The sequence below is a fragment of the Schistocerca americana genome, chromosome 11 (assembly GCF_021461395.2).
Source record: "Schistocerca americana isolate TAMUIC-IGC-003095 chromosome 11, iqSchAmer2.1, whole genome shotgun sequence".
Classification (NCBI taxonomy): Eukaryota; Metazoa; Arthropoda; class Insecta; order Orthoptera; family Acrididae; genus Schistocerca; species Schistocerca americana.
This window is the reverse complement of record NC_060129.1, coordinates 38,492,003-38,519,941: the sequence shown is the minus strand read 5'-3', so window position 1 is coordinate 38,519,941 and position 27,939 is coordinate 38,492,003. Positions and strand designations below refer to the sequence as shown.

The 27,939-nt window shown below is 39.4% G+C and overlaps 2 protein-coding genes across 4 annotated transcripts in view; one reads left to right on the top strand and one right to left on the bottom strand.

The window, feature by feature from the left end:
- Nucleotides 1–27,939, bottom strand: part of LOC124554054 (neprilysin-2-like) — a 245,614-nt gene that overhangs the window by 5,943 nt on the left and 211,732 nt on the right. For 2 of the 3 annotated variants that reach the window (XM_047128089.1, XM_047128090.1), the window contains 4 exons: nt 22,812–22,980; nt 16,629–16,747; nt 1,737–1,868; nt 381–562 (listed from right to left, as the gene is read on the bottom strand). In XM_047128089.1, the coding sequence (XP_046984045.1) occupies nt 381–562; nt 1,737–1,868; nt 16,629–16,747; nt 22,812–22,980 (602 nt within the window). The remainder of the gene's footprint in view (nt 1–380; nt 563–1,736; nt 1,869–16,628; nt 16,748–22,811; nt 22,981–27,939) is intronic. The other variant, XM_047128091.1, reaches the window with a different exon arrangement.
- Nucleotides 1–27,939, top strand: part of LOC124554056 (zinc finger protein 729-like) — a 294,084-nt gene that overhangs the window by 168,008 nt on the left and 98,137 nt on the right. The gene's annotated exons all lie outside the window — the stretch shown is intronic.

The window sequence follows — 27,939 nt, the reverse complement described above, 5'->3', positions numbered from 1 at the left end:
CAAGTGGTCAATCTTTGCATTGCTTTAATATCTTATCAAGACCTGACGAATATTTATGCAGTTTCTAGACAGTTCTACAGCTAAAGGTGTTATCTGTGAAAAGTGTGAGGTTATTACTAATAATGTCTGACATGTCATTAATATACAACATGAACGGCAAAGATTCCAACATAATTTTCTTGAGCATTCCCCAAGTTACTTCTACATCTGATGATTACGCCCCATCCAGGATAATCTGTTCCTTCTTTACTACCTAGTGAAGCCACTTCAGCCATTTGCAGTGACTCCATTTTCAATTGCTATGAATTGCCAGTACTGTTTCACTACCACAGAAATAGAATGTACTGAGTGAGTGTCAGGGATGGGACCCCTCTACTGACTTGGAGCACCAGGCCTGTGCGACGGACACCCAGAACATCTGTCGTGGAGAGAGGCTGGGCAGCGCGGGCAGCCTCAGTTCTGGCTGGCCGGTGCGGCGCTCCAGGGCGAGGTAGGCGCGGTACGCCTCCTTGATGCCGCCATTGTCTGCGATGTTCTCCCCCTGTGTGATGAGCCCATTCAGCTGCAACGTGACACACCGCTATCAGTCACCATCACTCACCACCATCATTTGCTTCTGCTTGTAGTCTTCTGCTGTTTACCTATGTACATGATTGCGAAAACAGAGTGAAATGAAGGAGAGTGCATGTTCCGTTGTATCCAATAACATATGTATTGAAGAACACGTTTTTACTGATCTTAATTGTACAGAATTACAGAATGTATAGTGGCCAAATTATGTGGGATTCGTAAAGTAAAATGCCTGAGATGTGAAGTACCCTCATCAGAATGGCGATCAGTCAAATGAGAAAACTGAAATGTCCCAGATAAGATGAATCTTCACAAGCATGTTTAGTATTCAAATGAATCAGAAAAAATTATCATGTGACATCCACTTTCACTGAAATGATTAGTCGAGTGGGGCAGTCAGATAAGATGCATCCTGACTGGCACGTCGATAAGTAAAGTGGGACCACTCAAAAGTATTAGGTATCGTGCACCTGAATTGGAATAGTAACTATTAAAATGGGGCAGTCAACTATTTCAAATCATACGCATCTGCATCTGCATGTTGACCTGTGAAGTAGGCCAAATAAGGTGTCTCTTCATCAGAGTGGTAATGAATGAAATGGGCCAGTTGATTGCAGCACGGAGTGGCCGCGTGGTTCGAGGCGACGGATTGTGTCGTGCCCCTCCCCCCGCCTCCTCCCCGCCTCCACCCCCACTGAAGGTTTGAGTCCTCTCTCGGGCATTGGTGTGTGTGTGTGTTGTTCTTAAAATAAGTTATCTTAGGTAATGTGTAAGTCTAGCGACCAGTGACCTCATTAGTTTGGTCCCTTAGGAATTCACACACATCTGAACATTTTTTTGACCAGTCCACTATAGTATCTGAAATCCATCTTCACTGAAATAATTAGTGAAATGGGAGAGTTCAGTATGGGAGGTGCATTGCATCAGAATGGTAGTTAGCAAATTGGCCTACAGCTGTCACGTTAGATGTGCACCTTCAGAATGTGATAAGTCAAATTAGCTGTATGATGAGAATCTTCATCCAAATTGTGATTACGGAAACAGGAGAAACTAAGGCTTATTGTGTTCAAGAATTGGACCAGTATGGCTACTGTTTTCTTTAAAGAGGAGGGTGAGCAATATTTTCAGAGAAGGAGGCGCTAGGCCGGACGAGCAGGTTTACTCACGTGCATGCCTGTCTGCTTATCAGTGAGATTCCCGTACTGTGAGATGATGCAGCGTGCCTTCTTAAGAAACTTGTCACGAGTCACAGGGTCCCACCAGTCCACCACGTTACCATCCTTGTCATACCGACGACCCTGAAGATGGTTGAAACATTAAAGCTGTGTTAAAAATACTTATAATATAGCCATTTTTCTAGATTCTTAGCCATCTACATTGTTTCGCCCTCCTTCCCAGTTCCATTCCTGAATGGTGCATGGGAGGAACAGTTGGTAAGCCTTCATATGAGTTGCAGTCTTGCAATTTTTCTTTCATGGTCTTACTGCCAGTTATGCATAGGATGAAGGGACATTTTCGTTGACCCTTATAGGAACATACTGACGTGGTAATTTTGCACAAATGCCACTGGTACTGGATGAGCATCTTTGTTATGTCTTCCTACTTCCTAAACAAATCTGTGACAAAATTCACTGCTCTTCTTTGTATCTTTTCCATTGCCTCTAACTATCTTGTCTGGTACAGGTTCTAGAATGTGAAGCAATGCTAAAGCATTGGTCAAACGAGGGTTTGAATAACTGTCTTTATGGATGGACTACATTTCCTGTGGCCTTCTTCCAATATCTCCCAGTGTCATCCACTGTGGAGTAGCACTAGGAGTAACTTCTTTGATTAATAGTCAAAATGTTTAGGATCCGATTTTGGGTTGCCCTCGTTCCCACACTGATTAAATTTTTAACAATAGTCATGTCGAATAACAGCCGAAGGCTGCCAACAGCTTTGCTAAGGGATGGACAGAGTCTCAAGCTACCCTCTTGCACTTCAGGTGGGAAACTGGTACCAAAACACAGAAGAATCTCTACTGTAAATCAATTCAAATTATATGAGAGACCAATACTAGAAAGACTGCTACCACTCACAGAATAAATACTCATAGCTCAACAAGCAGGTTTCAGACATTGAAAGGACGACACAAGCCAGATTTTACACCTTAAAGAATGAATTGAGGAAGGATATCAATATAAATCAAACACAAGAGTTGCTCTGATGGTTCTGTCTGTTGATTACCATAGGATTTTGCTGGCCAAGCTGTTCTACAATTCCAAAAATCAGCATTTTACTCAAGCTATTTAGTCAGTTCTCAAGTTGATCAAGAGAAAGGTAGACATAGAAATCAATGTAGTTGTATGCCTTGGGAAGTGAGCTGAAACCAATTTTATTTAAATTGTACAAAAAATACCAACTAATTCCCAGTAATTAAAATTATTTCAATACAACAGTCTAGGATTAAGTAAAAAAAATTTTTAATTCTCAGTAAGATTTAGCATTTCCTCCCTATGCATATGATCATGTTCTTCCTGCACAGGATAAAAATGTTTAGTCAGTTTCTGAGAAACTAACACGGACCTTCTCTCTCACATCAATTTGTTACAAACAAAATTCATTGAGACTAAATATTTTAAAAGTATGTGCCTTTTATTCAAGATCTAGATTGACAATATAGGTACTCAGGCAGTTGGAACACACAGACACTCCTAAATATGTAGCAGTATTAGTAGCAAAGCAATGAGGTTTCTCAGAGAAATAGTACATTGGACGTGAATATTGATCATGAACACATGTTATCCTCAATGACCTAAAAGCATGTAGCCATCATGCAGCCATGTTGGATATGTTCAAAATATCCAAATGATCCGAATTGTGTAAATGAAATAGCCAATAAGTATGTGGCCGCAGAGCTGCCATCTTGGCCTTACTAAAAGTATTCAGACGATCTGAATGGTGTAAATGAAACAAATGATCAGTATGTACCCTGGTGATATTTGCGCATGATTGTTTAAAACTCACAGTGCGAAGTGGACACGTGGTGAACAGGGGCATGCTTTGTCATTAGAACCACTGTTTTGTCAAGACACTAAATATTTAAAAAGTAAATGCATTTTATCTAACAAGGGGAGATCAAAACATTGGGTTCACAGATTTACTTTAAGTTTTGTGCGTCTGTAGCAGGCCATTAAAACAACATTGTGTGCAAGTAGTAAGGTGCACTGCTCTAGATCGTATTATGTAACTGATATATATGTGCCACCTGGTAGAGTTCATGGTGGTGAAGTGGTGCTGACACGGTAACTCAGTGTGTTCAGTCAGAGAGATGGCTGCCCTCTGTAATAAACAAAACTGAGTGAATGAGCTTCACCAGGTGTCATGGGACGTCCACAACAAACAAATGCAATAAACATGAAGAAACAAAATGAAATTTAAAAAAAGTGATTAGCATTTGAGCTCTATAAGATGAGCCAGTGTGAGGTGACAGTTCGACTCCTTCCCAAACTTAAATTTTAATTTAGATTTTTTCATCACTGGTCATATTATTTAACGTATATGTTATTTGAGAGGTAATATAATTTTAAAAAAGCCACGTGTATTTGCATGAAGTTTTAGTGAATATAATGTTTTCTACTACTTACCATTTTAATTAAATTTAATTATTAGAAGAAACATATTTATAACTATCGACAAGTAAATGAAATGAATTGAGTTTTCCTGAAAATGTATGCCTGTTACGATTTGTGAAGTCCTATATACACTCAGTCTAGTAAGGTAACCAGAACATTGTTACTTCGAGCAGTGGACACGAAGCCAGGTCTCATTTGGCAGTTAACCTGCGTAGTGGTGAGACATTGCTAATGTAGCAACAACGAATAGCGAGACTGCAAATTTTTTGAATATCATGGAACTTAAACTGGAACTTCAAATATGAAGGTTTCAGTGGGAGTCAAACCGTCGCCTCATACACGTTCGTCTTACGAAGCTATGCATTAACCACTTGACCACCATTAACTCCAACAGCCAGCACCTACGCACAGGCACATGCATAATATAATACACCAATAAAACTTCTCTTTTGATTTTCTCTGAATTGCCAGAGTAGTGCACCTTACTATTTGCACGTTATGTTGTTTTACTGGGCGACTAGAGACATACTAAGTTTTAAGCAAATCTGTGATCTCAACGTCGTTGCCTCTCCTTGTAAGATCTAGACTGGCAATATAGATACTCATAATATACTGAAGAACCAAAGAAACGGATACACCTGCCTAATATCGTGTAGGGACCCTGCGAGCACGCAGAAGTGCAGCAACACGGCATGACGTGGACTCGACTAAAGTCTGAAGTAGTGATGGAGGGAATTGACACCATGAATCTTACAGGGTTGTCCATAAATCCTTAAGAATACAAAGGGGTGGAGATCTCTTCTAAACAGCACATTGCAAAGCATCCCAGATATACTCAATAAGGTCCTGGTCTGGAGGGTTTGGTGGCCAGCAGAAGTGTTTAAACTCAGAAGAGCGTTCCTGAACCCACTCTGTAGCAATTATGGATGTGTGGGGTGTCGCATTGTGTCGAATTGTCCGTGTCTGTTGGAATGCACAATGGACATGAATGAATGCAGGTAATCAGACAGGATGCTTATCTATGTGTCACCTGTCACAGTCATATCTAGACATATGAGGCTTGTCATATCACTCCAACTGCAAATGCCCCACACCATTGCAGATCCTCCATCAGCTTGAGCAGTTCCCAGCTGACATGCAGGATCCATGGATCCATGAGGTTGTCTCCCTACCCGTACATGTCCATCTGCTCGATACAATTGGAAACGAGTGTCATCTGACCAGACAAGATGTTTCCAGTCATCAACAATCCAGCGCCAGTGTTGACCAGCCCAGGTGAGGTGTAAAGCTTGTGTCATGCAGTCATCAAGGGTACACGAGTAGGCCTTCAGCTACTAAAGCCCATATCAATGATATTTCTTTGAATTGTTCGCATGCTGACACTTGTTGATGGTCCAGCATTGAAATCTGCAGCAACTTGCGGAAGGGCTGCACTTCTATTAAACTGAACAATTTTCTTCAGTCGTTGTTGGTCCTATTGTTGCAGGAATTATTTCTGGTCACAGTGAGGTCAGACAATTGATGTTTTACCGGATTCCTGATATTCACAGCACACAAGTGAAATGGTTGTGCAGGAAAATCCACACTTCATCATTACCTCGGTGAGCTGTGTCCCATTGCTCGTGTGCCGTATACAACATCACGTTCAAACTCACTTAGTCGTGATAAGCTGCCATTGTAGCAGAAGTAACCGATCTAACGACTGCTCCAGACACTTCTTGTCTTGTATAGGCGTTGTCGAGAGCAGTACGGTATTCTGCCTGTTTGCATATCTCTGTATTTGAATTCACATGCCTATACCAGTTTCTTTGGCGCTTCATTGTATACTAGGAGGGCAGCTGGACACACAGACACTCATAAATATTTAGGAATATTAGTAGCAAGGTAATGGGGTTTCTGGGACAAATATGACATCATGCATGCATGTGCACACAAACATCCCCCACTATTGGCGATGATCAAAGTTCTATCTTTGTACCACACTTGGTGCAAGGCGTAATGGACTCTCAAGTTAAATATTTACAAATCTAATTTGACTGTATTGTTGTTCTATAATTGTACAAAAGACATGTTAGCTAAAATATTACTCTGAACAGGCAAGCTAGTGATAGTTGACAGTTCCTCTTACGACTAAATGAGGCTATGTGAGTGGCGGCACCAAAAAGGACTTTCACTACCTGACAAAGCACTATTTTGGGGAGAGGTGGGAAGATAAAGCATCATGTTCTAAACCAGAAAAACATAAATGATGCTTTTGACTGGCTAATATAGCCTTTTTCTTATTATTTATATCTTGGGATTATCTGTTTTTATTTTCCATTGATGTAAAAAAAGTGAACTTTTGAGGAAGGCTGCAACATTAGTGATTGGAAATGTGGTGCCAATGGACTCTAAAAAAGTTTACATACTAGATCTCCACAAGTAATTATTAAATAATAGGATGTTTATTCATCGGTGTCTCATTTTCTGACACATTAGCGCAACAGGGTATATTAAAACTGGCTCGTTTTGACGAGATCTTCAATGTAGTGTATCTCTTAAACTGCACAATTTCCTAGTACAAAAGTATTACACCAAAATCCGCCAAATATCTTTATAAACACTGTTCTATTTGCTTCTGTCATATGCTGTCACACAGTGAAACCTACATGACACTTTGACGAAATAACATAATGAACAGTAGTTTTAACATCTGAATTTAATACACGTTCAATGACACAGGGAGTATTCAGTCCACAGACCTCACATGGTGAACCAAGTGAGTCTTAGGCCATTCAAACTTACAGAACATTAACATATGCATGCTCATATGATATAAGACATAACGAGTAATTGTGAAGTAGGCATGAACATCATGGCCCCCAACACACGTTTGTCAATGGAAACATCTCTCTTGTAATGGAAGTGTAATAAATTACAGATTTACTGGAGTAAACATGGTCATAGTAAATAAGATTCAACAAGAATTATGCATCAGTCGAAATCGAACTAACTCTAATTTCATAGACATACAGAGTAATCTTCTTAAATAGGAAGACCCACAATAGCTACTTTACATTGAAAGTTGGACCCAGAAAATCACGGCTTTTATTCTGTTAACGCTATGGGTCCTTTGCAGGCAAACTATGCACTGAGATTATACTTGAAATTTCGAGAAGAAGTATAGGGTAGATTCTTGACTGCTCAGAACAAGGTACTATATCACTGACAAATAGACCTTAACTGCACATTATCAACGTTTCACGCAGATAACATGCATGAGGAATGTAAGTACCCCACCCCCCTTTATCCTAATTCAACAGTACAGGTTACCTACGAAAACGCATAGTCCAAGTAAACAACATGTGGTGTATCTGAGTACTACTGTGAAACATCTTATCCTAACATGAAGAAAACAAAACATCTGCTTCCTAACACAAATATGTTCACTACAGCTATGCTAAGCAACAAATCACATCAATGTGTATTAGAAAACTACATTCATTGGTGGTACATGACTCAAGTCACATGTGTTCATTTATCTGTAAAATCATATCATATAAACCTCATATTCTCTCTGAATCAGGAAATACTGAGGATCTGGTCATAAATGAAATGCCTATTAGAAAGAACAAAGGAACCAAAAAGTCTTGAGCAGTTTCCCCACTGGAAAAATGGAAAATTGGTGATTACTTTAATTTTGTCCTGATCAGGCAAGGTGCCTTACTGATTACTGATATGGCCATATAACTTATACTAAACTTAAATTTCTGTAAGTTAGAAGTAACTTGTGGTTCCCTAAAAACCTGCAGTACTTTTTGGGCAAGAGTAACATGCCTATGCAGAGCTGTGCTGAATAAACCTGAGTTGACAGACAAACCAAACGGTAGTAATTTAAACTGGTAACTTTTACCAGCGAAAACGAAGACAGAGTATTTTCAGGAGTTCCTCTCCAAAGGAAATTGCCAGCAAGAGGCCCTTACATTGATGCATGAAATTTTAGTAATTGTTCTTCTGACATTTAAATTCTGGTTCAGAGTGGCATAAATATTACTTAATACCTCTAGCATCGAGTACAAATCGTATTTCTTCATGCAGTTTGGTTACTGCTAAAAGTGGACTGGTGTAAAGGCTGTTTGATGGCTCAATAATTTCCCAATGTAAATCCGCTTTGTTTCTCTGGAGGCAGGAGGTCTTTTTGTCCAAGGAATGGAACAGAATGACAGGCTGAAACATTCATGAGGCGCAAGACCAAATTTAAACTTGTAACAGTCAATTGAATCAGGATTTTCCCCAAAAACGTCGCTTAATTTTTAGAAAAACTTGCAGATTGGCTCACTGATGATCATCACTTGTATAACATAATGTGTGCTTGTCTGTACACTTCCATTCAACATCCTGGCAATTACATCGGTAGTTAGTGCACCAGCATTTTACATTTGCAATGATTTACCACATGCATACATTAACCTGTGATCTTGGAATGTTAATCACATTTTGCCTGGACAACTGTATTCCCAGAATTTTAATACTCTATGTTACTTCCTTTTTGGCATTTTGAATGTTTTCTGTCAGTATATTTATTAATTTATTATTCATAATTACAATGTCCAGTCTGACCAGCTAAAATACTCTATAAAACTGACGCTTTTGTGATAATAATAAATGCATGTATTTATTATTTATCCATGGTACTTATTAAAAATACTCAACTGTCTAATTGCACTACAAAACTACAACCAAATCCTTGACGAATCACCCAGGTACTGCTATTACTGGTATTACTGATACCATAGAATCTGCTTTGTACTTGTTCATTTCATAGAATATCTCTGAATTGTAGATAGTTGTTTCTGCTACTGGATCCACTATCATAATACCCCCCTCAACAGTCACTGTCTGGTGGGTTCCTTCAGGATAGGGAATTACGCCAGGAGCATTTCCACCATAAACAGCTATTCCACAATTATTGTAACATCTTAGAATCAACACTCACATCATCCCTTGCATCAACACAGTGTCAAGTCTAGAAAAACCATTTGATTCAGTTGTAAGAAAATGGAATGCCTACAGCTGTCCTTATGATCTCATTTATTGTGTAGCTACCAGTTTTGGTGCTCCAATGCGCCATCTTCCGGCTATCGTTGATGCTGGATGGGTATATATAAGATGCATCTGTGACCAACATAATTCGTTTATGCAGACTATTTGTAACTGTGATGTCATCACTCCAATCATCAACTGCCAAATTTACACTTGTAACAGTCAATCAAATCAGGAATTTCCCCAAAAATGTCGCTTTATCAGCCTTCAGTCAAAAGGACTGACAGACAAAAGATTGATTCAGTGGTTACTGACCAGTGGGCCTATTTCTAGAATTATTAAAACTGCATCATTTTGGGGTAGTGGAGCATGTGTCTGCTAATCTTAGTGGCACTCCTTGCGGAACTTTTCTGATTAATAAAGCTAGACAAACAGCAACCAGTTTGCCAAACACTTGTACCATCTCCTACAACTTATGCTAATATTGATTTCTGGTATGGTCTTATTGTTTTCATGAGCAATCGAAATGGTCTGTTTGCGACTGCTATAATTATGTTCAGCCCAAAACTACTAATTAATAAAAATATTATAGGCAACTCTTATGGAAACTGTAATTAATAAATTTAAAATATATATTGAGTAGCTTATCCTGACACCAACACGATGTTGGACTTACATAAATCTCCACACAGTTTACAGATAAATAATTAAAACTATAGGCAGACAAAATATATTTTACAATCATTTCTTGTTCTTTTACTTCTAGACCAATCACTGTGTGTGTGTTCTAATTTCCCTGTATACAACTAGCAGAACACTGCTAAATAGAAACAATAACTGTTTTGTAAGCTATATGATAGATTACATCACATGTAAGTCTTTGGCACAGAGTACCGTGAGACCTATTGTAAATACTATTTGTCAGCATTTACTACACTTAGGTAGTCTTCCTCAAGATCAAACACAAAATCCGTTCCATAGTTATGAATAAAAGCATCTAGTCTAATAAGACCAAGTTCTTTAGTCAAGTAAGACATAAAGATCTCCCATAGATGCATTTCATGGGACTTGAATTGATAAGATGGTGAGAAATATCTTTGTTCACTGATGGGCTTGTGATACGACTTAGTATATGTATTACTCATCTTTAGACTAAAAATGGAGTTGATCCATGTTAAACAGTCCATACCAACTGTCTTAGCATTGTTCACAATCATATTACTATTTCCTTTGTAGTTTTCTTGCACAGAGAAATTGCAGTTCGATGTTACATAGTCACTCATCACCATTTTGTTAAAATTCAAGCAAAATCTTGCATTATACACAGATCCACAAAGTAATTGTCATCTACACGAAGCTACTGCATATTCCAGGCCGTTAGCCCATTATAATATTCATTTTAGTGTCAGCCAGAACCAATTTATATGGTATAGCCACAGGATTTGTACATTTTCTCGAAAATCTTTCCTGTGCTTCCATGCCATATTTTCCATATGCCTCTTGCCGTCATATTATTTCTTTAATGTAGGAGAAATGGTACTTTCACCTTGACATCATGTCTCACAGAGGTGAAATTGAAGAATTTATGAGAAAGGCAATTATTAAATTTTTATTCTTTAACATGACAGGGCTGCTCTTATATAACTATTATCGGCAGTCCACCTGTTCACAGATTTTAGCCATTCCACTGTTGTCACAAAATTGTTCGATAATGGGTATTAGCAGGTTTAAACTTTTTTTCCTGAGGGGCATGCCATTTTCGGTGTAATTTATGTTACCAGCGTCAATAACAAGATTATACTGGTTCTCCAATAATAAGTACAAAGAGCGGTATTCATCAGTAGGTCTCATCTTCTTCCCCAGTAGCTGACAGATGTTTAATACTTGGAGTGAGGCACGTTGACACTTCCCACTACAGCAAAAGACTGATGATCTGTGGTTATCAAGACCTGTTATATACTCTGAACATATAAGATTTTCACACTTCTGGTCACATGATCATCTCGTCACTTCTAGTTATGCCCTTACATTTTGAAGGCTACTGTGTGCTCTTACCAAGTTAAACACAGTCAAATACTGGTGCATAATGTATGTGTATATGAAATGAATGGAAAAGGAATAATTCGTAGTTTAATAAATATTCACTCTAAATTTCGGCCAGACTATGTGTCTTTGGGTAAAAAGTAACAATATGCATGCAAAACATATGTAGGTTGCTTACTGTAATACGTAAGTTTATAGATTCATGAAATGAAAGAAAAACTTCAATCATGCAAAATAAAACCTCTTGGAATTATTTATCACAATGCATAAGATTTCGAGTATAAAACTCACAGCTGAAACTTAATTGCTCTATAGCAGTAAAAAATTATCTATAGGGAACATATTGACACTACTGGTATAAATTGCAGTTTCAGGGGCACCTTTCAGCTGGAATAGTATGATCTCTTTAGTAAAGTAAAGCAATGTTTTTCCCATGTTCAGGTTGTTTGTATTATTTTTGAGACACTTGTCTTACTTTGGCTAAAGCCTCTGTATTAGGATAAAAAATTATGTTTTACTAGTAATTTACACTATAGAGCAATGGGGACTACATGACACTTTGTCTCATACATCACCTTTTTAGAGTAAAATTGTTACAAATTTCCCCATGCTCTGTTCCACTCCCCTCCCCCTGGGCGTTTTATTACTGATATTATTGGATTGCAATTTATTATGTACAAGTTGACTCTTCCAAATGTGCTTTAATAGGACTATGAATGTTTAAATAACGAAACAATAGATATACAAAAGTTCAAAATTTGTTAAACAAGCTGTCCTTGCTTGGATGTTTCCAAATTACCGAGTGTTTTCACTGGCTTGTGTCCACCATCATATGATAGGTGTGGAGGTAACATCCTTTAGGGTGGATATATACCAGAATTTATGTGTCCACAGTTTAGGGCAGCTATGTGTGATTGAGATGTCACTGGGGCAGCCAGCTTGGATGTTATATTGGATGATAAACTATAATGACAAGAATCCAATGGAAACCCAAGTGAATCACAAATTATACCAATAAGTTTCTAAATAAACACTCTTGCTAACAACAGGCTGATGACCGATCCTAATTGCATAGTAAATTATAGCAATAACATCAACTGGATGATAAACTGGATCCTAAAGAAACACTCTAATCTGCCTCCTCCCGAAATAGGGTAACATACCAACTCAATTAGGGAGTAAAGTATAATAATAAGGATCATAAATTGGGTAATAAATTGGACCATAAATAAACACTCTTTTCAGCCCCCCCCCCCAACCTATAGGATAACAACTCACTCCTATTAAGGTCATAAATTAAGGTGATAAGGATCCCTAAATAAATACCATTATTCGTGCTGTAACCAACAGCATAACAATCCACCATTTCTACATAAGACAATTGGCCTAGACGGGGTGGAAGATAGGGAGATAAGGCTCATAGCCACACAGTCCTCATAGTTCCAACAGGATTAAAGTCTAGAAGGAGTTTGAAGAGCATGTGGCCACATAACTTCTTGAATGGTACGCACTATAAGAACTTGAGCTAACATGTGTTCAGCTGGAGCAGAAAATTTGGGGGACCCTCAACAGACTAGGAATAGATGTTGCGCCAGTTAAGACCAATCTACCAAGGTGGGGATTACAAGATGACGACGACATTGTCTATGATGGTGGTGTGGAGCAGGATATGGCCAACATGTGTGCAGTGGGAGCAGAAAAGTTGGGGGATCATCAACAGACTAGGGATAGATGTTGCGCCAGTTAAGACAAATCTACTAATGTGGGGATTACAAGCTGACAACGACATTTTCTATGATTGTGGTGTGGTGCAGGTTATGACATAGAAATTTCATTGCCCTATCAGTTCTTATAAGCGAATCCTCGAGTATCTATAGGTGAGAAACATCACTGCTATTGACTTTGTCCAATACTGTGCCGAAAATTTTGGAACAACTTCCTTGGACGTGATAAAGTAAAAGTAAAGTGTGGTTGCATTTTTATGGCAACTTTAAATGGTGTCATTTCATATTCTTGTAGTTTCAAGCTCGTATTGATGGAACCAGCTTATGTAACCTGCCAGAATACTCGTCTTTCGGTGACTGTTCTGCTCTCAACTTTGTGACGTCAGATCTTTAAACACTACACCAAATAGGCACAAAATATGGAAGAACATGAGCTTTGAACACGTTTGGGTATGGCAATACACCTAACAGCAGTTTTTTTTCGAATTTCATTTAAGTAGTAAGTGTTTCCTGTCGCTTACCGTGTCAAATCTTTCTTTATTGCCTGCCATGGAAGCAATTCGAGGACGATCACTACGAACGTCATCTTGGATGCCAGACAGCACCACCTGGCGCTCTTCGGTACTTACAGGCTCTGAATGTTAGCTCTACGACGTCAGTCTTCTATATCACTATGCAAAACTTCTCAAAAACACTCGGACAGGTAGACGTAGAGTATTTCTTACTGCTCTTGAGTACAAAATATTTCGACCATTTTTGACTGCCTCAGTGAGCAGCATGCAAGTCTGCAGTTGGAAAGTCAGTGCTTCGATACTTGCCAATTGGAACTTCCTCTTCTTCGCTCTTATTTCACTTGTATATAATTAGACTAAAATATTAATTAACAAATTACATTACAAAACTGTCAAAGTTGCGCAGAAGTTTGTTTTTATTGAAATGGCGACCAGCTTCTGAACAAGGTCCATTACCAAGCAATCCATGTAAGTGCTACCATACTGTATGTATGCTGGCCACATTGCATGTGTCAGCAGCTACGTGCAAGGTACTATTTGCATACGACAGTCCAGTACCGCTCGCACAGTAAGCAAGACCAGTGCACAGAGATTATGGTAACACTGTGAATGTTGCTGCCTCATGCAATCCAGCTTACTAAAGTGCGCGTCATTTATGACGGCGGCCGAGTTTAGGTTCGTTCTGCGCATCTGACGTCACAAAACACAGTCAGCCAATGAACAGAGAACGACGTTGCCAGAGCTCGATTGCAGTGCAGAGCACGGACGAGTGTCTTCAGTTTTAGAAACGTTCAGTCATAAATAAAGTAACTGAACAAAAGCAATGTCTTGATAGCAGACTTCCTTTTATAGAAAGTTTGGAAAAAACATTCTTTATACCAATTGCTCCATATTCTATTAATTAATTAAACTACACAAGCAATAGGTCCCCTAATTCAGGCGATAGTAAGAAAGGTGTTTGTATCATTCTCACTAACCGCTTTTTCGCAATAAAGATCAACGGTAATTGTTTATTTCCTATTGTACTTCGACGAAACGTGAGTAATTCATAATCATACCAACAGTGTTTGTCGGTATTTTGCGTGATGTTTTAAAGTCCTCTGGGGGATTCATTGAATGACGAGCTGTGTTAGCGTAATGGTTAAAGTGTATGGCTGCTAAGCGGTAGGTTATGAGTTCAAACCTTGATCAATGCTTAATATCTTCTTTATTTTAAAAATAATATTGAAGTGTCTTACTTCATGAATTTTATTCGTTTAAATGTAATTTTTTGAAATTTCTAGTGGCAACTAAAATCGACCATACGGAAAGTATACGCTATGGACTTATACCTCTGTGAACTCTTCAAAATTTCGTGCGATGGTTTACTACATCTAATGCTGCACAATAACTGCGTTGAACATCGAAACAAAATTAAGTCATTTATGGGGGGAAGGTATCAGTCAAGATGGTGTGTAAAAAAATTTTTTGGGCCAAATAGTTTTTGTGAAATCGAACGATAAAGTGTGTCAAAGCAGTCGAAACACCATGTGTCTGCACAGGCGAACAGTGCAATGATGACAAAATCGCGCACATCGCGGAATGCGGGGAGCGCGTCTCTGTAGCAGCGAAAGGGTTAATGCGGCCGTGGTGGCTTTACTTCATAAACTGCGCGCTCCCCCCTAAACGTAAGTTTGCGAACTATACTATGGCGCTGCTCCTCTTGGCGTGTACAACTGGCAACGCAGCAATCTCCCGCGTCTGGGCGGGCATGCGCGAACCGCCAAGATAAACGAATTGAACTATAGTGGTGGGTTGATTAACGAACACTGAATCTGAATGAAAAGTTAAATTTTTGACAACCAGTTGCATGAAAATGTAGACAAAATAAATTAAAATTAGATAGAAAATTGTGGGACATAAAATAGGAAATACAGGCAATTTTTCTAGAAATTTAACAGTATTATTCACACAGATATATTTTCCATTCAGTAATAAAGCATCTCGCAGTTTTGTGCCAAATATTAATTCATTATGAATATTATGCTTAAATTTGTTGTTAAACATTTTAGTTTGGTAATAAATGTAGAAGTCAACTGAAAGTAAAATTGCCTCTAGGGAGATCGATTCAGCGACTACATGTAAGGTCGCTGTCCTTCAAATCATGTAAGAAAAAAAAATGAAAAAAAAGAACAAGTCAAAGACTGCCAGTCGCTAAGGCCTCCTTATCGGATGAATTTTAGGTAAAGATTTTCTTCTGAAGTAATTAATTCAGCAACATCAGTGTGTTGCATTCCGATGTTGGCCATATTATATTAGTGCCATGTGGTGATATGATAGAAGTTAACATCACAGCATTCCAACACACCGTGTAAAGACAGTAGATAAAGGTACAGCAGTCAGTTTTATTACATAATTCTTTTCCTTCTTATTTATGAAACTTTTTCTATGGCCTAATTCTACATCTACATCCATACTCTGTAAATCACGGAAAAGTGCATGGGAGAGGGTACTCCGCACTGTACAATATATTTGTCTGTCTTCTGTTCCATTAACACATGGAGTGCAGAAGAATAACTGCTTAAACTCTTCTATCCATGCTGCAGTTATTCTAATCTCGCCTTGAGGATCCCTACAGGAGTGATGTCTACAGAGCTGTGCTAAGTTCGAAGATTGTTGGTTTAATGCTGTTTCTCTGAACTTTGTAAGTAGCGTGTCCCTCTTCAGATTTTTCAATATCTGTGTGAGTCAAACAAACCTGTGACCATTTGTGCCATCCTTCTTTGTATTCATCTGGTATCCGCTGTCAGTCCTATCTGGAACTGGTCTGTACACACCTGAATAATATTCTAGGATGGGTGGCGCAAGTGTCTTACAAGCATCTCCTTTGTAGACATATAGCATTTACCCATCATACTGCCACCGAACTTAAGTCTATCACCTGCTTTACTTACAGCTAAGCGTATATCATTCTGTTTTGTATCCCCATAGATGGTTATATCTAGGTATTTCTGTGAGTTAAATAATTTTATTTTTTATTGTAGTCATGAAGTACCATTTTCCTGTTTTCTGTAAAGTTCACTATTTCACATTTCAAGACATTTCCACAATTATATCCCACATAAGTGTGTAGTATTAAAAGTATGTAAAAAAAAAGTAGGTACCTTGTCATCGAAGCCATGTGTGATCTCGTGGCCAATGATAAAGCCGATGCCACCGTAGTTCATGTACTTGGGGCGGTCAGCACTGAAGAAGGCTCCTTGGAGGATGCCTGCTGGGAACACTGTGGAACCCACACACACACCTCCATCACTACATGTACAGCTGATCTGGGCAGAGTCTCCACCACCAGCATCAAGTAATTACTCACTAAGATTCAACAGCATGCCTATTTCTCTTGTTCAAATGACAAACCTAGATGGTACGAAAGGAACACTAAACATTTGATCAGGTGAAACCATATGAACTTTCTAGTGAGGGAGGTTAACAGAAACACATCCAAACTAGTGGACATGTAGTCACAGACGCTCCCAGTTGGCGTATGGAACCCATAGCTGGGACTTTAGAGAGTTACTGAAACAGACAGAACTTTGTTGATGCTATCACATCATACACCACACATCCACTGCTCGATAACGTCATCCTTCAGACTTCTCCACACATTCTGGTCACCAGCTATTCACACCCATGACAATGCTTCTTTCCTCATGTCACATCCCACGCTCCCATCAGGCCATCAGCTCAGTCTTTCCCCATGTCTGAGAATCAAGCAGAGAACTCCCTTGCTCCGTTTGCCACGCATTCTGATAGCCACACTTCCTGCCCACATCTGTCAGTATGATCACCACGTCACACCTTCCTATCCAGAGTGTCCCCTGACCCGTCTGTTTGTCTCCCAAGATGTGTACCTTACACATATTTGTAATGAGATCTATGAAGTGATTGAGACGCAAATGAGCATATAGTCCCAGTTGATAGAGAATAAATGCATAAGATTTGAACAATATATTTAAGAAGAATACAATAAAACAATCAGTAATAGTAATATTAATAGTAATAGAATTGTACTTGCAGAAATCTTGCTTGTTAGTTATAAAACGTTTTGTGTATTTCGTCCTACGAAAAATAAGCATCCTGTAGGGTTTCTGAAAGATTTTCGTAATGTGTTACCTAGATATTGATCAGATAAAGAAAAAGCGTCTTTTATAAAATGTCATCTGAATAGTGAAGAACATAGAAGGGCACCTGAAGTCGCGGTAATCTGCGATTTAATATCAGAATATGAGCCGGTGTTCTTGTCTGATTTTTGTTTAACGATAAGCAGCAACCTGTATTGAGGTATTTCTTGGAAGGGAAGAGCAGTATCCCACAGATAGAGAGCTTAAAAGTGAGTTACTAAGATAAAATATTGTTGTAACGAATTGGATGCTGAGGCAGTTATGACTTGGTCCTGAGAATAAATTGCCTACACAGGTGTAGCAAATGGTGGTTGCCTAGAAACAGTTTTGAGAGATTTACTAATTTGATGGAAAGTGTTCAGAGAGTTTAAAGCAAAGACACTACTGAAAATTTACGTGACTAGATGGGTGCAAACAACAGAAACGACAGGAGTAGAATGCCAAACACATGGAATGTCGATCTTGACTGGGAGCAGATATATTATACAGATGAGAATGTTGAACACCTAGACGGAAGTGACGGGTAAACTCATCTTGAGAGAGTGTGGCCAGGAAACATGGATTATCTCCTGTTGAGGCTGGATAGGAGCAACATTGTGAGCTGGGGGAGGGGGGGAGGGGGCAAGCCACACGGCACCACACATTTGGAGGACCTAATGGAAGGAACAAAGAGATTGAAAGGAGAATAGAGATGAAGCGGCGAGTTCTTTTAGCTGCAGAAGGGGAGGACGAATAAGGGTTATTGGGAATGGAAATAATCAGACAGCTCAAAATATAGCTTTAAATGAAGGGAAAATCGCTCCTCTAGGGATGCAGGACTGGAATTGGGGTGTTCGATAGATGTATTGATCAAATTGAACAGCTTTCTGAAATTAGCATCAAGAGGGCGTATCACAGGGGTTTTAGAATTGATAGTAGTTGTGTAAAGCAGAACAGCATATATGAAGATATCTGTTGGCTCAAACTGTGGTCTAAATATGATGAAGTGGAAGGACATATGAGACTTGAAGGAAGATTAGAGTTTAAGAGCCTGTCAACAGTACACTTGTTAGAGACACATAGCATGTGCGCAGATTACAAAAGGTTGCAGAAGGGAACTGGCCATACCCTCTCAAAAGGAAATATACCAGCATTTGCACAAAAAGATTTAGAGAAGTGACAGAAAACCTAAATGTGGATGGCTGGATTTGAAATGGTGTTCTCAATGCAAGTCCAACGCACTAATGGATTTATTAATTTTATTGGGAGTATTCAAGGAGTTTGAACCATTGAAGAGCCAAGAAACTACAGCAGATTTAATACACCAGATAAGAGTGTACAATAGAAATGAGAGGCATAGTATGCTAAACACGTGGAGTGTCAGTATTGATAGAATAGCCTGTAGTGTGAGAAGGAAGAGGAGAGAATGAATGTCTGAATAGGAAGAAAAAGTGAAACGAGTATGAGTGGAAACGGAAACATAGTATGCAGTTATTTGTTTCTGTTGAAGATGGTGTGTAAGTTAGTTACTCCGAATATAATGGTGATGAGTCAGTCATGGATAAAGTAATACTGGCAAAATATCTGGAAGGGCGTTGCAGTCTGAAACTGTTGGACAGACTGGGAAATCTGTGGAGCATACATAAATGTGAAGAACGAGATTAGATGGATGTAGTCGACTGTGGTACGTGACTGCACGTTAGTGCAAGATCATTAGATGCAGAGTAGGTCCCTCATGGAGGAAGTGAAAGGGAACCACCTATTCACTCAGCTAAGTTGAAATAGGGGTGTTCCCATGAAAGCTTACCTAGACAATGCAAATGTTGTGTGTGGGATATCACAGACATGGTATGAGTCAATGGCTAAGCAGATGAAGTTGCTGACCACACCAGTAACAGCAGTGAATATTGTTGGGATGAAAGGTAAATTGGTGAAACCAATGAAGTGGAAAGTTCCATTGCACGTTTCAATATTAGAAAACAGAATTCAGGTATTACTCGCTCCTCTGCGAACGGTAAAGTTGTTTTTTGGGATAAATGTAAACGCCAAATGGCTTGTGACTCCCATCGGGTAGACCGTCCGCCTGGTGCAAGTCATTCGAAATGATGCCAGTTCGGCGACTTTCATGTCGATGGGGATGAAATGGTGACACAGCACTCAGTCCCTGAATGGAGAAAGTCTTCGACCCAGCTGGGAATCGAACCCGGGCCGTTAGGTACGACATTCCATCGCACTAACCACTCAGCTACCAGGGGCGCACGCTTTTGCGGTAGATATCCTCAATAAAATAAAAGGAAAGATTGACTTTGAAACAGAGTGGTGTTTGCTGTCAGTTTAGGGGAGTGTGTTCAGGAATTCCATTTGTTGCCAAGGCTAATAAAAATGTGATAGAACTACACTGTCGTGATGAAGATGCTGCAGGAATATGGCCAAGACCGACAGTGGTGTTGGTTGACTAGGAGGAAATGGTCATAGAGAATGTGGCAAATGTTTAATAATCTGCAATTAAACAGCGGGAAGACGCGATATAGGTTTCTACCAGAAAAAATGCCGTTTCTGATAGGCCAGGACTGGTGAATGGGTTTGAATGTAAATTAGAAGAGAGAGAATATATTCCATCTTTTGTAAAGCTATATTCCAGGCTCGAAACCTACCTGTACCAGGGATAGTAGGATTATTTGGAGACAGGACTCTTAATAATAATTGGCAGGAACTACACCAATATGCTTCTTTCAATAGTTTTAATACTTCTATAGAAAGTAAGATATATCACAAGTCTAATGGAGTGCACAAGGATCAATGTCTATGCTTGATAATATACTAATTAATGATAAAACAAAGAATCTCAAGCAAGATGTAAGTTTTTACAGAGGAAGTGAAGTAGGTAGCGACCATTTCGTTTTAGGCAATACCATAAGGCTATGCTCAGGACAGAGGAAAAGACGATTGGCGATAGCAAGGCGAGTGCCATCTGTTGTGGATCAGAAGCACTTCAACAGAAAACTTTTGATAGTCTACGTGAGTGACATCTTTAAGTGAAAAACTTAAACCAGACTGGAGAGGTTTAAATGTGAAGCAGCATCGATGTGATTCTCAAGATATGATGATTCTTTTTCATTACATACGAATAATAGGATTATTATTTTTCCATGGTATGCTGGAGAAAGAGTTGTTATGGATTGTTGTGCAATAATAATAGCAAAATTTGTACACTGACAGATTTCGTTAAAAACGAAATGTTGTAAATGGAGGTGAAATGCGAGGAATTATGTTACTATTCTGAAAGTAAATAGGAATATTTCTATTCTAGACCATTAATTCAGATTACAACTAGCTATTTTTTAGGAAAAGTTTCAACTAAGCTTTAGTGTGTAATATTTATAGGGATGAATGTTCCTATGGTAGAGGGAAACATTAATTTCAAATCTGGACCACATTGCTGTTAGATGGGGCATATCACAACTTTTCAGATAGCTCTGTAGCTTGGCATCTTGTATTCAAGACAGCCAAATTAAGACACCGATATCACCAGACTTGAACTATCCTGGGCAGTGGTAAACTTTACACAATGATTCTGGCCTCCCAGTTTGTAATATGTGGGAGATGCAAAACACAAAAATTGTTAGGGACATATTTTTTCTATCTCTTGATTGTAGCCTTTTCTATTATCTGGCTGCCACTGAAAATTTTTAAAGCAAAAAAGTACTTCTAGTGAAGCAGAGTTCCAGATTTTATTGCTAATTTCACCAATAAATGGCTAACTCACTTTCACTTTTGGATACAGGTTGTAAGCCCCATACTCTTATGAATGTTTCCTTTTAAATATTTAGCATAATAAAACACTCCATAGACATCATGAATGAAGTCTGATTCACGTTCTGTTTCCAATCCAACTATATGGAATCATAATTTCTATTGAAGATAATAACTTTTACTTTTAATTAATAATTGAATGAAAATGCTACTATTTTCAAGAAAATAAAATTGGGTACAAATTGTGAAACATCAAATCAAAGATTTCTAAAGACTGAACAGTGTTATAGATGGGGCAGTTATATTCATTGAACAACAAGACCATTTGTATCCCTCTAACAAATTTTAATTTATTTTCTAATAAACAGTAAAAACAAAGAATTTTTTTTACAAGCTCTTTCTTACACCCCAATTTATTTATTTTTAGACCTTCTCCATACCTGAAACTTAACAACTTCAATAAATCTACATGCCTGGCTTCAAGTCTTGTTTTGTCATATCCCAAGAATTCACTGCATATAATCAGATTTTTTTGTTATGTTTTAAATACTTTATTTATGATTTATAATTTTATAGTAATACACTAATAATAGTGTTACTATATAGTTAGTTATATAATAGTATAAATAAAAATATTGTATATTAATTTACTGTTTTAAATTATTTATTAAATTAATTTTATAGGTTGTTAATTTTTCTTAATCAATCATGATTAAAAGTTTATTAATTGTCATTAAATTTGATAAAAATATGTAATTGATACCAAAATAACAGAAAATCATTACAATAAGATTACAATGACTGCACTTAGAAATCATTTGTATGCTATCACACATTAGGTGGTGTGATTAACAGAGCTCAGAAACCTGATCTTCGATGGTGAATTTTCAAGGTCTTTTGAGAACTGTGTCGTACTGCTTCAAGAAACAGATCTCTGGGCACAGACCTTTGAGTCGTCTGTGTGTGGAGCAAAGTGGAAAAGGCCATCATCTAAGTTTTCCTTGGAAGTCATTTTTCAGGACTATGTTGGAATGCATGCAGGTGCGCACGCGTGCGCACGCGCACAATCACACACACAAACAAACACACACATACACACACACAAACACACACACACACACACACACACACACACACACATATGAACTGGATCTCCCACATCTCACTTCCATCTTCTATCTTGCTTGGTTTGTCTGGGAGAACAAAGAGATAATCAACGCCTTCCCCCTCTGCAATTACCCTCATCATTACAGAATGAGACAAACAAAAAACAAAATTGATGTAATGTGTCATATACTCTCAGCAGTAATAAAAGCAATGAATCTTAGAAGTGTAAACTATATGACACACAAAAAGTGCCCTTTGGATTGTGCAAATCTTGTATGTTGCAAACAGCACTTTTCAGGTAGCACAGAAGCTACAGTACAGAGTACTCACATATGGAGTTCTCACTGGGGTCGTAGAAGGCGTTTACAGTAGCTGACGCTCCATGGGTGGTCCATGAAGTCTTGTTGATGGGCTGCCGCAGTTGACCAAAGGAGTAGTCCATCAGGAACTTGGTCACGTTGAGCAAGCTCTCCAGGTAGAGGGTTGAGTTGACGTCCAGCTACAATGGAACACTCATGGACCAAACACTCATTAAGACAATAGCAGAGTAGTAGCTTACAGGGAGAGAGGTATGCATGGCGACCAAGGGAAGACTATTGTTCTGTCCGCTTACTGGCTATCTACTGGAAAACCTCTGCATGTGGTACTGGAGGGATTTCTTGTGTGATAGATCAGCCTGGTAGGGTTCTCCACTCGTGTTTGGAAGGGTTATTGCATAGCATGAGACGTCATCAAACTACTGGCTTACAAAATTCTGCAGAGTAAATAGGACAACTGTGATGGCCTGACACTAACTGCCAAGTCATCTGCATTGGAATCCCTGTGCATGTAAGTTTTACAGACTGGTCACAGTTGAATATGGCAATGATCACCAATGGGAGTGGGTAGGCTACTAATAAGGGAGAGACTGGGGATGCGAACGAGTGTCCTGTCCAAACATTTTCTAGTGTGTCCTGGGTGACTATGACTCCCAGACAGAAGTTTTGAAATGTGTTTCACTAACTCAACTCATAAGTCTTTGGACTCAACTACACTAGTCTCAGAGACTGTTGCTGCACGTTGTAGCGAAGCAAGGGGTAGCAGATTTGTTACAAAAGTCAGTAAATTACTCAACGGACAATATTTTTCAGTACAGGTATTTCGTTCATTCCATGCAAGTATCGATTCGTGACGTCATCATCCAGACATGAGTTGACTGTAATCTTAATCCGTTTTAGACAACTAATAGTTACTCTCAGGCGATAAAATTTTATTGATTATGAAATATAAGTTCTTGAAGTTTATTCAGAATGGGAAATGATTAGTTAACAATTGAATGTCATAATTTATCTGTCTAATGTAAAGGTGTTTTGATTTTTGTATGCACAAAAAGAGTGTGAATTTATTTGCGGATTTTACTCTGAGACGAGTGCTAAAAGTGCGCGTGTACAGTCCGCTGACCTGTGCGGTGAATTATTTTGTGACTTTGACCCGAATGGAGACAAATCCAGTTTACTTTAGGCTTTGCGTGAATTAGACACATCACGTTACGACAAAAGAGTCGTTTAGCCCATTAGGGAAAACTGAAACCTGCGCGCTCGATTTGAAATACGTTACACGCTAGTGCGTGATCGAGCTGTCAAGTAAATTGCGTACAATAGTTGGAAACGCGCCTGGACTTAATGCTCAATGTTGGAAATTAATTTTGAGACAAGAGCTGATTTTGATAAAAATGAACCGAAAGTTCATTCAAAATATGAAGGTTCTGTTTTAATTGAGACACATATCACCTTATTGATTACATTGGCTAGCAGCATTGTAGTGTTGCTTCATTGATTCATTAGATTTGCGAAGTAGTCGGTCCCATTACACACACAAAATTTTACACGGAATTTGCTGATCGCACTAGAGTATGAAAGTGTCTTTCTTTCCAGAAATGCAAATAAACCGGCAGATTCAAAAGTTAAGGTACTAACTGTTGCTTAACTTCATTGGTATTACATTTTACTGACGAATACTATCCTTATTAAGAAATGAATATTAATTGCGAGTAGATTAACTGGACAGATTATTAGTCGGAAACGAATTCGCACACAACAGATTGTACCACGCCCTTACTGAACTTGTATCTTGTCCCTTCACAAGAGATCTCAAGAAGCCGCGATAGACAAGAATAAACAAGAAGAATAAAGAAGAGGCACAGGTATAACTTCCATATTAGAATATATGGCATTAACAGTCAAGATGTGGGGATTATGAGTCTGTAATCATGGGCACCCAAAATGTTTGGTATTTCCAGCTTTTCTCAGTTACACTAGTCTCACAGTATTTCCACACAGCATACGGAAAACTTAGGAAGTGTGCTTGCTAGTTCTTCTTTGTCCATTGCTGTGTGCTATCCACTTGTTAGGTCAGCAGGAAAAGCCAAAAACTGCCATTGGAAAGAGTTTCGAGAGAGGAGTTTGTCAATAAAGGAGCGCAGATTTGGATTTTCAAGAGTAGCAGTGGTGGTTAGAATAACAAACTGGGAAAGCTGCAGAGATTTGAGCTCGGTGGCAGAATATGAGTTGTTAATGCTGACAGCTGACGTTTCAGTTGGATACTGAGGAATGCATATTGCCAGCCATAATATGGTGGTCACACTTCGAGGCCCTCGAACACCAGATCAGTCAAGACTTGTTGCTACTGAGTCGTGGCTTCAGACATTCTCATTTACATCCGGACCAACATTAAGATGCAAAGAGATGCAAAGTGTCTGTATGTGATGGAGAGGTGAAGTTACTAAAATATGGTATTGGAATTCCACCTCCTGAAAGCAACTACTATTTACATTGGTTTTGTTATGTTCCAAATAAGTTTTGTCTCAGTTTTGTCATCCTCAGAGGATACTGTCTGTTTAAGAATATGATCTTTTCCCCAGCGGTGGTTAGCATGTCCAAAAACAGGTATTACTATTAATATTCCGATGGTGATGGGACTGGAGAAACGATACCTGTTATGCTCTGTTGTTACTGTTGTAAACCTGTAGAGTTTTGGCTGTTTGGCTCTATGCCGATATGTGCCAAATCTAAAACATAAAAAACCACTCCGTTTTCAGGCCACGAGTGGCCGACGGGGGCCATCCGACCGCCATGTCATCCTCAGGGGAGGATGCGGATAGGAGGGGCGTGGGGTCAGCACACCGCTCTCCCGGTCGTTATGATGGTATTATTGACCGAAGCCGCTACTATTCGGTCGAGTAGCTCCTAAATTGGCATCACGAGGCCGAGTGCACCCCGAAAAACGGCAACAGTGCATGGCAGCTGGATGGTCACCCATCCAAGTCTGGGCCACGTTCAACAGCGCTTAACTTCAGTGATCTCACGGGAACCGGTGTATCCACTGCGGCAAGGCCGTTGCCAAATCTAAAACATGATGTTGGTTTATTAAGAGACTGTTATTACAACCATGTAATGCGGTACGTGGAAACTATGATCTTCTGGAATAAATTCAACGAGACGGCACTCATTACTTCGTGATGATGCCCTGAGTGTGTGGTCAGATGCATGAAACAGCTAAAAAATACGTTTTTTGTCTGCCTTGGCTGTCCAGAGTACACCCTTATAAAGAAGCGTTGCCATATATCTAGGCTCTGATTATATATCAGTCAGAACAGAAACTCCACTATGGCCTGACACGAAGGTGAGGCTATAGGAGAACGTGTGTGAGGAGAAAAACACATGTGGCAAGAGCGTGTTGTAAATTTTGCACACGTTATTTTACTGTAATTTTTTCCCATAGTCACTGAAGTGTAATTGTAGGTGGTGAATATTGCACAAGGGTAGTTCTCTTGATAAATAAAAAAATATGCTATTGCTAAGGATTTTTCAAATGTATATTGCCGGCAGCCAAGCAGCCTATTAAACTTGCAGCGATCATCACTGCAATGAACGAGACTGCTATCAATGGACCTACAACCATGTCACGTCTTCTGCGTAAGGGACGCGTCTACAGAAGAGGCAAGGTGAGTGGAAAGAACGCTGGCATGTGAGGCTGAAGTGTACACGTCCACCTACAACGCCTGCGTGAAACACAATGAGGTGACAGATGTAATGGGACAGTCATACGCAAATTTAAGGACTGCGGTAGTATCGCCCACACAAGGTATAAAAGAGGCAGTGAAGTGGCGGAGTTGTCACCTGTGCTCAGGTGGTTCATGCGACTACGTAATTATGGCCACGCGACGGCAATTAACAGACTCTGAACGCGGAATGGTAGTGGCAGCTACATGATTGGCGTATTACATTCGGACATCGTTAGGGAATTCAGGGTTAAAGAGATTCAAAATGTCAATAGTGTGGTGAGAATAGCAAATTTTAGGCATTATCTCTCACCACAGATAACACAGTAACTGATGACCTTCACTTAACAGGCGAGAGCAACTGCGTTAGAATAGAGTTATCAGTGTTAACAGACAAGCAACAGTGCATGAAGTAACAGCAGAAATCAGTGTGGGACGTATGACGGAACATAATCGTTGGGACGTTGGCACCGACCGCGGTGGCCGAGCGGTTCTAGGTGCTTCAGTCCAGAACCGCGCGACTGCTATGGTCGCAGGTTCAAAGCCTGCCTCTGACATGGATGTGTGTGATGTCTTTAGGTTACTTAGGTTTAAGTAGTTCTGAGTTCTAGGGGACCTATGAAATCAGACGTTAAGTCCCATAGTGCTCAGAGTCATTTGAACCATTCTTTTGGCGTTGGCGAAATTTGGCGACCAACGCGAATACGTTTCGTAACATCTTGATATCAATTGCAGCTTGGCTCGTGACCATATTGCTTGGACTAGACTACTGGAAAACTGGCCTGCTCATATGAATCTTGGTTTTAGTCAGTAAGATCTCATGACAGGGTTGAGGTGTAGTGCAGACACCATGAAGCCATGCACCCAAGTTGTCTGCAAGTCAATGTGCAAGCTGGTGGTTCCACAGTGGTGTGGGCCGTCTTTCCACGGAATGAACTGGGTCCTTTGGTCCATTGGTTATGTATGGTTACTTGGAGACCACTTGGAGCCAATCGTGGACTTCATGTTCCCAAACAATGATGTCATGTGACTGCGCCACAATTGTTCACAAGTGGTTTGAAGAGCATTCTGAACAGTTCGAACGAATGGCTTGGCCACGCAGATCTCCCAGCACGAATCCCCTCGAACATTTATGAGACATAATCGAGAGACTTCTTCGTGCACAAAATACTGCATCTGAAACACTTCTGCAGTTGTGGACAGCTATAGAGGCAGGATGGCTCACTGTTTCTGCAAGGGACTTCCACCGATCTGTTGAGTCCACGCTACGTTGAACTGCTGCACTGCGCCAGGAAAAGGGAGGTCCGACAAGATGTTAGGAGGCACGCTTGACATTTGTCACTTCATTGTGTTTGGCTGCTACCATCAACCCACTTGATAACGTTTTCCGCACTCATGACGAACAGAAATCGGGTATGC